Source organism: Silene latifolia, chromosome 10, assembly GCF_048544455.1.
Source record: "Silene latifolia isolate original U9 population chromosome 10, ASM4854445v1, whole genome shotgun sequence".
NCBI lineage: Eukaryota > Viridiplantae > Streptophyta > Magnoliopsida > Caryophyllales > Caryophyllaceae > Silene > Silene latifolia.
Window position 1 is genome coordinate 14,320,735 of NC_133535.1, and position 16,611 is coordinate 14,337,345.

The following is a 16,611-nucleotide window of genomic DNA, read 5'->3' on the forward strand; positions in this document are numbered from 1 at the left end:
CAATAAAAATATATTTTTCAACTAAATCATATTTGATACCACTATTTTAATCATATTCATTTCTTATTGAAGTCATAATTCTTACATTGAAAAATTATAATAACAAAGTTTCTTTTAAACAGTTATTTTTTATATCATGTTTATAATTTAAAAAATCGCAACTTAGTAATGGTTATTATTTATTATTCCATTTTTTATACATAGAAATTAACTATTTTCATAACAATATATACCATTAATTATTAATATTTAAGAGATATTTAACATACATGTATCATCCATCTTAATTTGAATCCATTAGGTCGAACATGTTAGGTTTGGCCCTGAAATAACGACTCATTAAGAGTTGTGGATCATTCGGATTGCATGTTATATTTTACGGAACTTGACCGTAAAATGGATCAAATGTTCGGGTTTAAGGGTTGGGCCGGGCTAAATTTTAAATGTTTTAATTGTAATGCATGATTAATGCTTTTTCACTAATATTGTTATCTTAAGAACCTTTATTGGTGTAATTATCCGCTAAAATCATTGGGTAAAAATATGATAAGTTAGATTCAAAAGGATTGATAGAAATGCTTAAGATATTTTCTAAAGTAAGAAGTTTAAAGTGGATAAAAAAAATATTAATTTTGCAATAAATTTATATGTCAACTTTTTAAATTCTTTTATATATGCCCGTGCAATTTTGCACGGATTTTAAGCTAGTTTAATCCATATACTATACCACATTCGTATATATTAAAACCGTATCGTATATTTTTGCCACTCCTAGGCCCTAACCCCACTTATCCACAACGAACCCTAACCGTTAATTGTAACGACATTTAACTTCCTCCCTCCTCCAAAATCCAACCCAGAAAATCCCCAAATCAATGGCCACCATTCTCAATTTTCCCGCCAAATCTCACCCCCATAAACCCTATATCAACCCTAATCCTTCAATCCAAAACCCCTCAATTCCCTCCAAATCTCTACATTTCTCTCTATCTTCATCGCAATCTGTCTCACCCAAAACCCGTCTTCTTAACCTCATTTCCAATCAAGATCGTGGCTTAAAAACCCAGAAAAACCCTGAATTACGATCCCAAATCATCGAAGCCATCGATTCCCTTGCGGAATTGGGATCGGGTTCGACTACCACGGATAATTCGCTATCTGGGACTTGGAGAATGATGTGGACTACTGAGAAAGAACAGCTTTTCATCATTCAGAATGCTTATTTGTTTGGTACTCAAACTGGTGATGTGTTACAAGTTATCGATGTCGATAATCTGAAGCTTAATAATGTGATAACGTTTCCTCCAACTGGGGTTTTCTTTGTTCGGTCTACCATTGAGATTGCTTCTAATCAGAGAGTCGATTTCAGGTATTTGTCTAGCACAGGTGTTTGTTTTACGAATATGACTCGTTATTTTTTTTTTTTTTTGGTTCAAATGAGCGCACTTATATCGCGCGTTGGAGTAAGAGAGTTCTTACAACTTGAGCTAATTGTTGTTACCACGACCCATTATTTTTCGGCTTTAGAATATAATGGAAGGAAGCATAATGACTCACTTAATTCTCTATATGGAATGATATACGACTGCCAATGTCTTTTAACACGCAAATAGGGCGCCACCGGATGACGCCCAAATTGGGTGCCACCCTCTCACAACCATTCTTTATTGAAGGGGTCCCCACTCACCCCATGTGAGAGGGTGGCGCCCAAATTGCCTATCCATCTTTCAATTATATAGACGGAAGCTATTGAGGCACTGGGTTAATGTTGTATTGGCTTATGGCTTTTTGGCTTTATCAGTTTAGCCAATTTAATTGATAAGCTACTAGTTACCTAAGGTACAGATATTCTTCGGATTCGTGTTCCATCTCCTGTCCCATTGTCTTTATCTTGCGACACATTATCATTCATATGATTAGATTGATAGCAAATTCTTTTAAACTAGGCGAATTTAATGATGTGTCACAAGGTGAGTATAGTGGGACACAAAATGGGACAGAGAATCCGCTCTCAGTATTCATAGTCGAAAAGCCAATTTCAATAATTAGTTCTACCTTGTCCTGTTATTTGGAGGGGTTAGTTTCTTTTGTTTGTGAAGGTTGGTATAATGGTATATGTATAGAAAGTTATGTTGGGTTGTTAAATGATTCGGAGACGTGGGATTTTTCAGGTTTACCAGTGCTGTGTTGCGGACAAAGGATTGGGAGGTCCCTCTTCCACCATTTGGGCAAGGCTGGTGAGTTTGATCTAGCAGTAAAAGGATTATACATCTGATGTAGTACATCAGACGGTATAGTTTTTTGAGCATTAAGATAAAGTTTTTGAGTTTTAATCTAAATTTTTTGAGTTTTATTATAAAGTTTTTGAGTTTATTTACTAAAGTTTAATCTCAAAAAGTTACATAATATCTCAAAAAAAAATTACATATAAGCTCAAAAAAATTTGATTTTTGACATCATGAAACTAAAATGTAATTTATAAACTCTATAGTACTCGAAAAAATACACAAAAACTCAAAAAGTCATTAAGTATGATGTAGTACATCTGATGTACAATCCTTTTTCTCTTTGATCTAGTTGCTTTTGTCTTTCCAAGTTACATCTATTCAATAGTCTCTCAATGTTGTTAACGCAGGGATAAGGTTGCATATGTCCGACATTCTTTCCCCTACGTTTGTAGGAGACCTTGAGACATTCAGTGGTGGTGGTGGTGGTGATGTTGTACAACTATTTGTTGGTTCTTAGGTGGAGACGTGGAGTCATTCAACTATTTTCTTTGCATGTAAATGGTTAAATTGCTTCGGAGTTTGTAAAGAAGCTCCAAGCGGGGAAAGAGAGTAATTGATATGGGCGTATGTTTTTAACATTCGAATACAAATTTTATGTGATGCATATAGCATTACTTGTGTACTAGATGAACTGCACTGTTAGGCTGTTACAACCTACTAAGCCTTTAAATACAATCTCGTCTAATCTGCATTCTCATGTTATATTTTATTAATCGCTGAAACATATATATTTAGCTATGTCCTGTGTGTAATGGTTACCCGTATGCATATGTAGGTTTGAATCTGTCTACCTGGACGATGACATTCGAGTTGTCAAAGATATACGAGGAGATTATCTAGTTGTTGATCGTGCTCCTTATGAATGGAAAGAATGAGGTATGTATAATGTAAAGACTAATCAGGCTTCATTTTCGTTTAATAGTGTGAATTCATGTAGCCTGGATAACTCTGGTACAATTCTGTAATGAAAAGGTATATCAGCCTGACAGCCTGTGCTGAATGTACTTACATCTGTGAATAACCCGAGTTATTGCTAGAAGATTATATATCAGCCTATACTGTACATTCCATGATTTAAGATAACTTCAAGTAATTGCTGATAATTTGTTTAAGCATGAGATGTGTAATCAGTTGAGGCACAAATAAGCCTCTTCTTTCTCCTCAATTAGCTCCTGTTCTGTTGCATCCATTTTCTCCCTCGAAAACTCGTTGATTTTGAGCCCTGCAGTAGCATGAAACAAACATGTAAAATGACTATAACAACATCATTAACCTCAATGCCTCAAGTGTTTCCCTTCGATGACCCACAATGCATTTTGCGCCTGAAATTGTGTTTATTCACTGCTATGTCACAATATGTTAAGTGTGAATGATTTAGTGATCACTTTTGTTTTATTTCATCATACTCTGAATCGAAAAGTAATAAAGCATATCACACAATTTTTTTTTTGGTAAAGTCACAAGGGTAGTTTTGAATTTCTGATGTTTGAGAACCATGTTAGGAGCATTCCCTGTCAATGACTTTACCACATAATCTAGCTAACATTTTCACACTGAGTACATTAGATCAAATAATAGTCGGCTTGAGTGTAGTGGAGCCAAAGTGGCTTGAGTGTAGTGGAGCGCGGGAATGCTTCAAAGCGTTGCAAATTGGCAACGAATTGAGAGGTCCCGGGTTCGACTCCCTACACGGGAGTGCTGCGGTTACCTGTCATCCTAAGGGATATCTTACCTGGCACACGTGGTTTGCAGGGTATTGCATGTGCCTGGGGGATTAAACCCCTCGTCATAAAAATAAATATTAAATAATAATAATCGGCTTAAGAGTAAAGACAGGAAACTTACCCTGCACAATAGACCATTCTCCCTTCTGGCAAGTCACAGGGAAGGAGTAAATAAGACCAGGCTGGATACCATATGACCCATCAGAGCACACACCCATTGAAACCCAGGTTCCCTGAATAATGAACAAAACAAAGGGAAGGAAAAACATGAGCAAGCAAATAGCGCGAATGTTAGGATAAAGCTCAAGTTCAGATGCTAGACCTTAGGAGTCCCAAGCACCCAGTCGCGTACGTGGTCACAAGCTGCACTTGCAGCTGACATCGCGCTTGAGAGCTTCCGTGCTTTTATTATGGCTGCGCCCCTCTCTTGTATTGTGGTCATGAATTCTGTGTTCAACCTATAAAACAGACATACATGTCATAGTTGTATAGGAGACTAGAAGTCTAGAACTTTATTGGAGAGTTCTGTGTTGCGATTTCTACAGCAGTGTGTTAGTAATATCGGGGGTGACCCAGGACGAAGATACATTTATAATTGCAGCTAATGACTAAAAAACGGCATCAAATTTAGGAAACCATGTTAGGTTCCCTACAAATTGCAACTGAAGCAAGCATCATTAATTAATAGATATAAACAAAGACTTACCAATGATCATTAGCAACAAGTTCTGTAACAGGCCTTATGCCGTCATCAGTGACAACAGTTGCATGATTTACGTCTGGGTATTGAGTTGAAGAATGATTTCCCCAGATCACAACATTCTTCACATCACTGACATGAACGTCTAGCTTCTCTGAGATTTGACCTAGAGCTCTGTTATGGTCTAGCCGTGTTAGGCAAGTAATGTTCTTTTCAGGAATTGAAGGTGCATGTTCCTTCAGTATCACTGCATTTGTGTTCGCAGGGTTTGCTACCACCACTACCTTCATGGCATATGTCGACACCAGAGGAATGTCAAGTCAAGAGAGGCACACAGCTTAATTTAATGTAATGTGCTAAATCTCGGCCATTAATAAGCACGACTGTGTTTTCCTGGTTTTCAAGGAGATAGTGACTGTTTTGAGGCAAAATCAGTCATCTTTTCGACATAAGATGAATCTGCAAGAATGTCAGAACCAAAGATTGTGTCTAGGTTTTTGGTAAGGGGACGGTGGATGTATTCGGCCTTATCTCTCGGTTTGAAAATATAGAAATTATAACTCACCTTGCAGTCTTGAGCCGCAAAATTTTCAAGTGCAGAAGCCTGAGCCTTAAAAGTAGACACGTTCTTAGACAATACATCCTTCCTTTCCATCCCTTCCTTCCTTCGGAACCCACCAAGCATTACAGCAATGTTGACACCTTCACAGGCTTCCTCAACATCAGTCGTTGCAACAATGCCTGCATCGATTTCAAGTTGCAAAACATGAGCCAAGAATGCGTCCAAAGAAACTAATCACATGCATAACCGGCATATGAATCAAAATTAGGAGTTGGAGTACAAATTATTTACTAACCTTTTAGAAGAGGAAAGGCAGAATCAATAAGTTCCATCTTAATGCCATTTAAGGCCTCTGAAGCTGGTTCTATGTCAAGCATGTGGAGAATTACTGGTTGATCGTACCCGAGCATCAAACCTCTTGCTATCATTGGAACCAACGAGTACCCGATTTGCCCTGCTTTTGAGAAAATTTATCGGTTAAATTAGCTGATACTTGCTTTATTTATTACTAACAATGGTTATAGGGCGCGCTAGTGGGTGATACCGAGTCTCAGTACCACCCTCTCACGTGCCCTTATGTAGCGCTCATTATTTTAAGAATTTAGTGATGGGGTCGATAATTTTAACAAGCAGGAGGGGAAGAGAAGTTGCCTGCAGCACCAGTGACGAGAACCCGAATGGGCTCCTTGTCCATTTTCATGGAGATATACATGTGCTTAATCAACATATATGACAGAGCAAAACAAACTGAAACAACCCCAATTTTTTCAACCACTTTTGCATCTAAATTAACTGCTAATTTTTCGAGTAATTGGGATATCTCCATATCCTCCAGAAATGAGAACAACATGATTATAAGCTCTTGATCTTAGCTTGCTTCTAGCCGATTATTGTCGAAAATATATGCTATTATTCTCCATCATTATTATATACGAACTATTTATTCATTAATTAGATACTTATCCCATGAATAAAATAACTGTGTAGCAGTGCCATGCAATGCAAGCTACGTAGATAAATCAAAACCAGAGAACAGGATGTAGGTCTGCACAAGTTTGGAGTTACTTGGGCTTTAAGCTAAAGTAAAGTATAGAGCAAAGGGCATCAAATACAAAATCCATAAGGAATGACAAAAGTTTTGTCTCATCTATGTATAATATATATATCGGGTGGTATTTGATCCGTTTTATTTTTAATACGAATATGGCTGTCATAAGAAAAATCAAATGATGGATCCTGAAATAGGAGTATATGACATCAGCTCCTAGATTGCCCACAAATTCTCATTGAAGACATGACATATCCGTCACAAGCTGAAGACGGATACCATTTTACCTCACAATGTACCCACTTTTTCTCTCTCTGCAACACTATTCATGTGATCCCTTTCTCCACTAACCCATTTTGTTACCATTTTATCTCACAAAATATCCGTCACAAATGGTAACCCGTCACAAGGGAGACCAATTGTAGATTGCCAGACCTTAGTCCTTATCATTACACGACAGTGAGTCAGTGATCAAGAATTAATTAGATCATCTTATGCGCTGCCTCTTTTTGACAATGGATCCCTAGGTCTTAGTGTAATCGTTATTTATTTATTTGTCTTTATTACAGGATGTCATAAGCATAAAATTCTTGAAATAAACAAATTTAACAATGTAAAAAGCAGTCGCGAACCCATAAAATTTTAGTTACAGTCTCCCTATGAATGTTTTTAAGATATTTGCATTTTATGTAAAGTTTGTAATAAATAATAAACGTTGCTAACCCAAAAAATTGGATGACACTGCAAAAATTGGATGCCAAAGGTGAGTTAGTCAATGGTAAAATACCAATTGTTTGAAGTTTTGTGGGTTTAGTTGGTAAAGTAATGAAATTGGGAAATATAGCAAATTACCCCCATAAGTTTAATACTATGTGCAATCAAATCTCTTAACTTATAAATGTAGCAAATCAGTCCTATAAGTTTCTCTCAATGTGCAATTAACCACATATCTTATTTTTAAGAACGAAATTTACAAAATAAATTATTTTACTATTGTTGAAAGTTAAAATTATTGATCAAATATTAATCCTAAAATTCTTAATTATTAGAAAGCATGTTTAAATATTTTTTATTTATTTATTTTGGTTGAAGAATATTGAATTTTTAGTAAAGTTACAATCAAAAGTTACATGATCAAATTTTTGTTTATATTAAATTTGGTTCACATTTTCCGTTGAATATGTAAATATTGTATTTAATTTTTGTTAGATATATCTAAAATGGTTTTTATAATAGAAAATAATAGGTTTTAGTTTAAAAAATGGTATAAAACTTGATTTGTGCTTAATTGCACATTTTTGGAAACTTATAGGGCTAATTTGCTATAAATGAAATTTAGGGGTTGATTTGCACATACTATAGTAGTACATAAGTTATGGGGTTAATTTTATTTCTTGTGATTCAAATCTTATCGACATTAAAGTTGCCCATTATGGCAATGCGTTAACATTCAAACGGTTTTATAGATATTTTTAAACTATTTTCTTTTAACTTTGAAAGATTTTGAGATTAGTTACAATTGAGCTCGCCATGTCAAAAAGTCTTTGATCAATTTGACCGAACCGTAAATCAAATGACACTAAGCTTAACTTAATCAACCCATCAATCTTAAACTTCTGTAAAATTATTTATAACTTGCAGAGTTGTAGTCATATCATGACTATTTCGTTGTTTTATAAAAATATGAATTTTAAACATTATTTATATTGTATTGTATATGTCCGTACAATTTTACAGAAGTCCTAACCTAGTAATTTCAATAAATGTGTATTTTATATAGTTAAATTAAGTCAAACGTTCACATTTTTCCCAAACGAAGGTCGACATATAATTTTTTTAATGTGAACTAGCATTGAGCCGTGTTCAAGCTCAAATTTTCAAGCCTATTAAGCCAAGGATAATGATTAGGCATCACCGAATAACACCGAAATTGGGTACCACCCTTTTACAGTCTTACATAGTCACATGAATCCATTATTACCGAACATGTCTTAGTCTAATGGTTAAGACGGAGATATTGTGGACAATAAGTCAATGCGACTAGCCAACTAAGTGCTATAGAGGTCTCTACGTACAGTTTTACGGTTACTTGCCTTCCCTACCTGCCCGCCTGCCCCCAACCATATAAGGCTATAATCAGTAAAGCATCGTCATTTCATTGCCGGAAAACACATTGCGAAAGAGAGAGAAATCGACGGAGAAAATGAAGAAGACGACGACATTTCTGCCATTAATGCGCAAATTAACAACTCAATCAACCACAACAACTTCGTCTTTACTCAGAAACCTCACCTCCTTTTCTCACTCTTACACCACCACTACTTCCGACGAGGTAATTTTTTTTTTTATATTTTTTTCCGCATTTTTTAAAGCGTATTTAGTGGTTAATTACTGCTTCTGTAATTACTACTCCTTATTTGTTTTCGTAATTTTTACCTTTTGTTTCAATTATATTGTTGATTGAGTAGACGCCGGTGCTCGTCGAAGGAAAATCGAATTCGCGGACAGCAATTCTTCACCGTCCTCATGCTCTTAACGCTCTCACCACCTCCATGGTAGTTTCTTCTTCTTTCTGTCTTTTTTTTTTTTTTTTTTTTTTTTTGTCTTAATTTGATAAAGAAATGATGATCATTGAAGTATTTAGGTTTATTGAATTGCGGAAATTTGAAATTGAAGTTGATATGAAGAAAAGTGTTATGAAACACCTTAGAATTTAGTAACTTCGTCTCCATCATTTATTCACCTTTTTTGTTCCTTGTGAATTGTGAGGAGTATAGAATGACGATCAAGGATTTAGGTTTATTGAATTGCGGAAATTTGAAATTGAGGTTGATATGAAGAAAAGTGCTATGAAACACCTTACTGACTTCGTCTCCACTTTTTTTTACCTTTTTTATTCCTTGTGAATTGTGAGGAGTATAAGAATGACGATCAAGGATTTAGGTTTATTGAATTGAGGAATTTTACTAGAGTAATTACCTCTTCTTTCTGTTTCTTCTCGTTTGTTTTTTTGGTCTTAAGGTGATGCAAATGGGGATCATTCATGTATTTATGTTTATTGAATTGCGGAATTTTGAAATTGAAGTCGATACAGAGAAAGTTCTGTCGAAAACCTTAGAAATTGTAAGAATGCCTGAGGTCGATTGAATTTTAGGTTTTAGTTATTTTTGCGGCCGAAAATAGGAGCTGATCAGTGAAGGCTTCTTTTGCATTGTATTGACTTGAGGTCTTACAAGCTGAGCTTTACAAATGAAATCTTTGATGTCTGTGATAGCTAATGCCTCTTGTCAATTAGCTTTTAGGTTTTAGTTGATTTACGACCGAAAACTAGGAACTGATCAATGAAGGCTTCTTTCGGATTGTATTGACTTGATGCTTACAAGTTGAGCTCTAAAAATGAGGATATTAGGTGTTTGCGATAGCTAATGTCTGTGCTCAATTGAACTTAGGTTTTAGTTAATTTATGACCATTAAATAGGAGCTAAACAATGAAGGATCTGTTCTCATTGTAATGATTTGTTGCTTACAAGCTGAGCTTTAGAAATGAGGTTCGTGGGCATTTGTGATTACTCCTATTCTATTTACTATTGGAGGTTTCAACAAAATTCTGCCTTGTTATATAGTTTGGTTAGTAAGTGCTATCTTCACCTCATTTATACCGGTCTTTTTTGACGTTGATGGTGAACTTTGACCAACTAATCTCTCCGTATAAAATAGATGTAAACTGTAGAGTGTCGGAGTAGCCACTTAAGATTTATCAAAACTATAGTTCTAATATATTTTCTAGAACTTGTATCTATTGTTTCCTGTTAGAAAATAGTAGTCAATAGGGAATTTTGTTAAAGAACGAAAATACAAATGAGATGAAGAGAGTGGTCTTTTGAGGGTAATTCCATGCAAGTCTCCTACTATGTTTATTTATCAGTTATCACTTCCTTACCAACAAATTAAATGGAGTTGACTATTTTTTTGTTCAGAGAGGTTTTGTGAAAATTTACTGGTTAGTTTTCTTTTGGTTTCACAGACCTCTTTTTGTGGTAGATTCTATTGTCACTGATGTATTTGTTAAGTGTAGTGCAATCCCCGGTGGAGTGTAGGCTTAGTTACCGACCTGATATCTGTCCATAAGTATTGTAGAGGACTGAAATGACACATTGTGTAATGCCATGGGTTGTATGTTTGAGGTTGAAGGTGCAATCAAAATTATACAATAATCTGGGAGACAAACTTGTGGTGAGTTGATTTTTTCTTTTTTATCCTCCATTTATATGTTTCTATTCTAAAATTATGCTAATTAATTATTTTTTTTGTTACAAACTTAGGCTGCTAGGCTGCAGAAATTGTACAGCAAGTGGGAAGATGATCCTGATATTGGTTTTGTAATGATGAAGGTAGCTTGGATTATCATTTTTCTCATGTGTTTTTATATTTGAGAGTTGTGTTGGACTCTTAATTGTCATTGGTTTCAATATATGAAGGGCAGTGGCAGGGCGTTTTGTGCTGGTGGTGATATCGTTACACTATATCATCAAATTAGTGAAGGTTTGTCCTAAATTGGCATTTGACGCAAAGATTTAGTCTGTTATATATTTTCTAAAACTTTCCATTGATTTGGTTGTCATTTTGCTCCTTGTAACTTCCATAAATTCCGCCTTTATTGACAAATTTTCTTGTCCTATATACAGGGAAAATAGAAGCCTCTAAAGAGTTCTTTAGGACACTATATACGTTCATGTACCTACTTGGCACATATTTAAAGCCTCATGTGAGTCCTTTGTTCCCTTAATTGTCTCACTGTTGCTTTATCACCCGAGGTGTCTATTCCATGCAGAAAGTTCTTGTGATAGTGTGTGTTGCGTTAATGTGTTCTTTGTTTCCTGTAGATTTGACTTGTGAAAGGGGGTGAACAGTTGAAAATATTTGTGTACTTAAGAGTAATATGTGATTTTCTACCAGGCAGCTAGAATGGCATGTATGGGTTGTAGATGGAACAACTATTCAATTGATGAGTTTGCATATAGGTCAATTCAATTTAGATCTCGGCAATCACTATTTATTTTAAACAAAGTGAAAAGAGAGTTCCATTTCGGTAAGGATTTGGAGCTACTCAACTATATCTAGTTCCGCAATTGGTATGATATTCAGCTTTGATGAATAATTAGGTGTAGATATTGTTGATTGTGATACCTTACACCACTATCACCTTTGATGATAAGGTTCCCATGCAACACCTATCGACTGGCAACAGCGATATATGCAGTGCATCAAAGAGTCTTGCCTATTAGGGAGTAAGAGGGGCCACATGCACACAACATTGTTCTTGTGTTCTCAATTTGCTAATCTAGATGACCTATAATGAAAATTGCGTTAGTATAGCATATTAGCATCTTTAAATTCTACTTCATAATATAAGAAGCGCAACCATTTTAGTGAAGCATCGTCCTTAGCAAGTCATTGGTTCTGTTGGAAATGAATGAAAACTCCTTTATCGACTTTCTGTATAAAAATTAGAAGTTTCTAGACTTTCTACTTAATGCTTCATTTATTGTTATGTGCTTTGAAAATATTTGGTAGGTAGCCCTTCTGAATGGCGTAACTATGGGTGGTGGAGGAGGTGTTTCAATTCCTGGAACATTCCGTGTGGCAACTGACAAAACGGTACCGTGTGTTATTTTCTGTTTCTAATACAGTAATACTTCTCAGCTTCATCATTTATTTTATAAACATAAAATGCAAGTCCCGTGGGGTATGTTATTATGGTTAGTTCCAGGCCTGAATCATCTCTTTATTGTCTCAGGTTTTTGCTACTCCAGAAACTATAATTGGCTTTCATCCTGATGCTGGGGCCTCCTTTTACCTTTCACATTTACCTGGGCACATTGGTGAGATTAACTATGTTCGGCGTTTTCTGTAATGCTCTTCTGTGTCTTTGTTCTCTTGAATTGGCAGTAGATTCAATACATGTTTATAGTCTATCTTTATCTTCGTTTTCTTTCTGTCATGGATTTAACTTATGTTGGTTAGTTTAGTAGGGAAGGGCTTGCTTGGACTAGGGGATTTGGAGGGAAAGGAAGGGGAGGGGGAGCAAGGGAAATAAAATCCCTTGTTTGGGTAAGGAGGAGGGGAATGGAGGGCAGGAATTTGGAGGGATCCATTTTCCCTCCTCGCAAGGCAAATCAAAATCCCGCCACCATAGGAGACAGTTGGAGGGAAATTGTATCTAAACGCCCATACTCCAGTCCCTTCCCTTCTCTTCCCTCCCTTTCCTTTTCCCCTATCCTCATGCCCTCCCTTTTCCTCCTATTTTGCTATCCAAATTCCAAACAAGCCCTAGGTGAAGTGACTAGTAACTGACTACCAATGAAGGGAATGTTACTATTTCATATTTTTTTTTTCCTTTGATCCTTTTCCTGTTCAATTGTGTCATATAAAAGAAATGATACAATATTATTGAGATTTGAGCTGATGACAGTTCAGAGAGTAATTTGTTAGGAAATGTAGCTCATTTTATTTTTTTTATGCTTCTACACTCTAATTTTATATCAGTGTGAGTGTTCATATTCATATGGGTTCTCTCTGGCAAATAAGCTCTTTGAAATTTGGCTAGTTGATTAAAAGAGTGTTCATTTGTTTTAAAGGCGTTTCACTCTGTAAAGTAGCTAACATGTTACCAAGTACCTAAAAAACGTGTTACCGAGTGAGTATCTTTATTCAACATAGCCTTACCCGACTCAAACTTGTCAGAAAAACTGATCATAAGGTGTACAAGCTGAATTTATGTCAATTAATTCTTATTAAAATGCATGCTCGTCAAGATTTGCTTATGTATTTGAAACATTGATGTGGAAAATCTTTCCATGAACCGGAAATTTTCTTGTCTTTAGTTCACATTTTGAGAATTTTGATTTAGCTACGAAAATGTAGTTTGGACCCTTCTGTTGATGCAATCGTTTATGCATAATTTTGGTGTAATTATGTACGACAGCGTAAATTGCTTGTTTGCTGGACCGGTTAATCTAAACTCTAAATGACATCTTGATCGCATATGCTTCCATACGGTTTTTTCTAGGTGGGATGGTTACTTCATTGTCTAATAAGAAGTGATGAGCCATTGTGAAATCTGCTTTCGTTGTAGGGGAGTACTTGGCTCTGACTGGTGAAAAACTCAGCGGTGCCGAGATGCTTGCGTGTGGGCTTGCAACACATTACTCCCTCAGTGTGGTATGTTCTGATAAATTTTATTCTCACTACTGAATACTGATGTTATTTATATCAGTGATGTGAATGGTTGAATTATTTTCTTTTTTCTTTGAGCATCTCAGAAGCTTCCTCAACTTGAAGAGCATTTAGGCAGTCTGGCCACCAATGATTTTTCTGTCGTAGATACATCTCTACAAGAATTTTCTGACGTTGTGCTTCCTGACACTATGAGTGTATTTCACAGGTTAGCTGTACTTTGCGAGTTTTGATCCGGCTTCCTGCAGTCCATAATTTAATTGCGAAGTAGCAATTTTTTTACCGGGCTACAAAATCTATACTGTTCAACTCCTTGACTGAATAAATGGCTGCAAAATGAAACAGTGAAAAATGAGACGAGAATACTTGTAAATTGTAACAAGGTTCTGAGCTTTTTTCTGTATCTCTGCTAGAATACAGGGATTGTGGTTTAGGAAGCTCATAAACAATGAAGTTGGTCCCTCTTCCACCTGCTGATTAGCTCCACATCTATGAAAAGTGACTGGTTTTCTTGTGACTTGTTTTTTGGTCCAAAATCCTCGAGAAAATTAAACCTTTAGCCTTGCTTTTACCCCCTATGAGTGGAAATTTGATCGGAAGCAAAAGGCTTTATGCGAACCTGTTATATTTCTTGTTAGTTGAAGTGTTGGCTACGTCAATGCATTATCACAAATTTGCAAATATCTCTGATTTACCTCTCCATGTGTCTGCTTGTCTTTCATCATATAGCTCTTTTATTACTGCACACGATATCATATCATGTATGCTATAAAGAGACTCCTGCTGTCCTGCCTAAGATGGGTTAGGGTGCCACTGCGGAAGTACATATGTATTTGATGGCTTGACAGTTGATATGTAGTTAGGCAAGAATGTGTCGATGTTCTTCATGAAACATAGTGGAGTAATCTTGCCATATCATAGACTCATGGTAGTCTTCCGTGGTGATACCATCAGCCATGATACAGCTGCTTGCGACTGCTTCGGAATGAGATCTGACTATAGATGCCCAATTTTAATTTTTTTTTCTTCATTGTACACCAATTCCACATTGCATTATACCAATTCTGTTCCTTTATCACGTTGTTCAGGTTGGAGACACTTAACGAATGTTTCAGCCAAGACACTGTAGAAGAAATAATTGATTGTTTGGTAAGTCAAAAGTCAAAACTGAGATATTACTAACAAGCGTGCATACCTATAACCTATCCATTTGTCACCCCACTCTTTTACTAGGAAATGCTCTTGTTTTATTAGAGTATGCTAAAATCTATTTCCTGTTCTATTGAGCCTTTTCATTTTAGAGTTTTAAGCCAAGTATTAAGCCTACATGGGTACACATCTACACATTTGTTGCTCCTTCTGTCCTTCACTCCCTTACTAGAAAATTTTCTTGTTTTTAAATAAAGTATACTAAATTACTACAATCTACTCATTTCCTATTCTGTAAAGCTTTTTCAATTGAGAGGTTAAGTTATTGCTTGGCTAATGGTTGTTTATGTTATATTGTTATATTGCAAACACGTGTGGTTCCTCCTATGGGGCATCCTGATTACTTTTGACGTTCTTTTGCTGTTGCCTCTCTATTGATAGTGCAACAAATGGAAAATTTGCCCCAATTGTGCTGTCTAGGGAAAAGGAGAAAGTTTTAAGCGTGGTTTTTGCTTTTCGCATTGGTGTTGATCAGTCAAACAGTTGGTAATCTGGGCAGATTTCAGTATCAAGTTAACAAGTCTCTAATGTGATTCTTTTCCACTGTGGCTCAGGAGAATGAGGCAACCAAAACTGATCATGCATGGTGTGCTTCCACATTAAAGAGGCTACGGGAGGTGTCACCATTGAGCTTGAAGGTTTCCTTGAGATCAGTAAGTTCTTTCTGTCATTCTTGAGTTCATGGACTCACCAGTCAGCAGTCCACTGCCCTTCCGCAAACCCAAAATGGAAACGCCCAATAGAAGAAGTTTCACTTTACACATATATACATGTACTTTTTTTTTAACCCCAGATTAGGGAAGGTCGATATCAGACTCTTGCTGAATGTCTTGAGCGTGAGTACCGGATGTCACTTCAAGGAATTTCTGGCAAGGTTTCAAAGGACTTCAGCGAGGTATTAACGTTATTGGGCTTTCTCTGTATACCTTAACTCTCTCTCTATCATTCTCATTATGTTTACATTCATATTTAAATAGGGTGTCCGTGCACGAATGGTGGATAGAGACTTCTCACCCAAGGTACATCAACTTTCACCAGTTATGTTATTGGTTATCTTTTCTTTTCTAATTTTAATACTAAAGGGTACACAGAAACATGATTTTTTTTACGACGGCCACATATGCAATGATTAACACCCTCTTCTCCGAACATGAATAAACAAACATGTTTTTCGTGACAGTTCACTTCTCCAATTATTTATATTTCATAAAGTGTTTTGTGAAACTGTTTCTTATAGTAAGATACGGTAAAACCATTCATAGAAGATACCTATAATCATGTCATAAATTATAGGAGTACTTCGTAGTAATTAGTAATTACTAAAGTTCTCTTTTATCAAGGTACTTGGGTCAAATAACATGCGCTTTTACAATAATACTAATGCAACATATGGTATGCAGAAGTATTTTTGTATTTTTTTTAATTGAAAGATAGATTAATTTGTTCATATTGGAGTTCGTAAAAGTTTCCAAGTTTCTAATAATAATGTGTTGTTGCTTCTTTCAAGTGGGATCCGCCAAGCTTGGATAGAGTCTCTGAGGATATGGTGGATCAATATTTCTCCCCTCTTAGCGATTCTGAACCAGAACTAGAATTACCTACAAAACAGCGAGAAGCGTTTCCCTGATTGTGAAGAGTGGTAACTATTCGAAACTTCACCATTATTGTGGAAGTAGGTCTTGCAAAATCTTTATGGCCTTGCCTGTGTTAAGAACATGTTCCTACCATTCATTAATAAAGAAGACGAAGTAATTTTCCCCACTAACTGTTGATCTAGTTGCCCTTTCTTGTTTATACTTTGTTTATCCGTCATGAAAAATTGAAAACTACTGTCATGTTTCAGC

General features: G+C 35.9%; 3 protein-coding genes across 5 annotated transcripts; 2 read left to right on the forward strand and 1 right to left on the reverse strand.

Moving 5' to 3' along the window:
• The first annotated feature begins 795 nt into the window (after nucleotides 1–795).
• LOC141605211 (putative plastid-lipid-associated protein 11, chloroplastic) lies at nucleotides 796–3,477 on the forward strand. The gene is made up of 3 exons (XM_074423896.1): nucleotides 796–1,369; nucleotides 2,172–2,237; nucleotides 3,064–3,477. Exons 1-3 carry the CDS (start codon nucleotides 876–878, stop codon nucleotides 3,161–3,163), a joined length of 660 nt encoding a protein of 219 aa, XP_074279997.1. The 5' UTR covers nucleotides 796–875; the 3' UTR covers nucleotides 3,164–3,477.
• LOC141605210 (malate dehydrogenase, cytoplasmic-like) lies at nucleotides 3,174–6,271 on the reverse strand. Its single transcript, XM_074423895.1, has 7 exons — nucleotides 5,926–6,271; nucleotides 5,570–5,728; nucleotides 5,278–5,453; nucleotides 4,719–4,996; nucleotides 4,335–4,470; nucleotides 4,134–4,245; nucleotides 3,174–3,510 (listed from the first exon to the last, which is right to left on the reverse strand). Exons 1-7 carry the CDS (start codon nucleotides 6,122–6,124, stop codon nucleotides 3,416–3,418), a joined length of 1,155 nt encoding a protein of 384 aa, XP_074279996.1. The 5' UTR covers nucleotides 6,125–6,271; the 3' UTR covers nucleotides 3,174–3,415.
• Nucleotides 6,272–8,433: 2,162 nt separating this feature from the next.
• LOC141605212 (3-hydroxyisobutyryl-CoA hydrolase-like protein 1, mitochondrial) lies at nucleotides 8,434–16,529 on the forward strand. 3 transcript variants are annotated; one of them, XM_074423897.1, is made up of 15 exons: nucleotides 8,434–8,654; nucleotides 8,791–8,877; nucleotides 10,460–10,555; nucleotides 10,645–10,713; nucleotides 10,801–10,864; nucleotides 11,008–11,087; nucleotides 11,897–11,980; nucleotides 12,120–12,204; nucleotides 13,458–13,543; nucleotides 13,645–13,766; nucleotides 14,647–14,707; nucleotides 15,322–15,420; nucleotides 15,561–15,662; nucleotides 15,745–15,786; nucleotides 16,275–16,529. In XM_074423897.1, the coding sequence occupies exons 1-15, from the start codon at nucleotides 8,526–8,528 to the stop codon at nucleotides 16,392–16,394; spliced, it is 1,326 nt and encodes a 441-aa protein (XP_074279998.1). In that variant the 5' UTR covers nucleotides 8,434–8,525; the 3' UTR covers nucleotides 16,395–16,529. The 3 variants fall into 3 exon arrangements, with proteins under 3 accessions (XP_074279998.1, XP_074279999.1, XP_074280000.1); XM_074423898.1 differs by having other exon boundaries at nucleotides 8,435–8,654; nucleotides 10,514–10,555; XM_074423899.1 differs by lacking the exon at nucleotides 10,460–10,555 and having other exon boundaries at nucleotides 8,436–8,654.
• The last annotated feature ends 82 nt before the right edge of the window (nucleotides 16,530–16,611 follow it).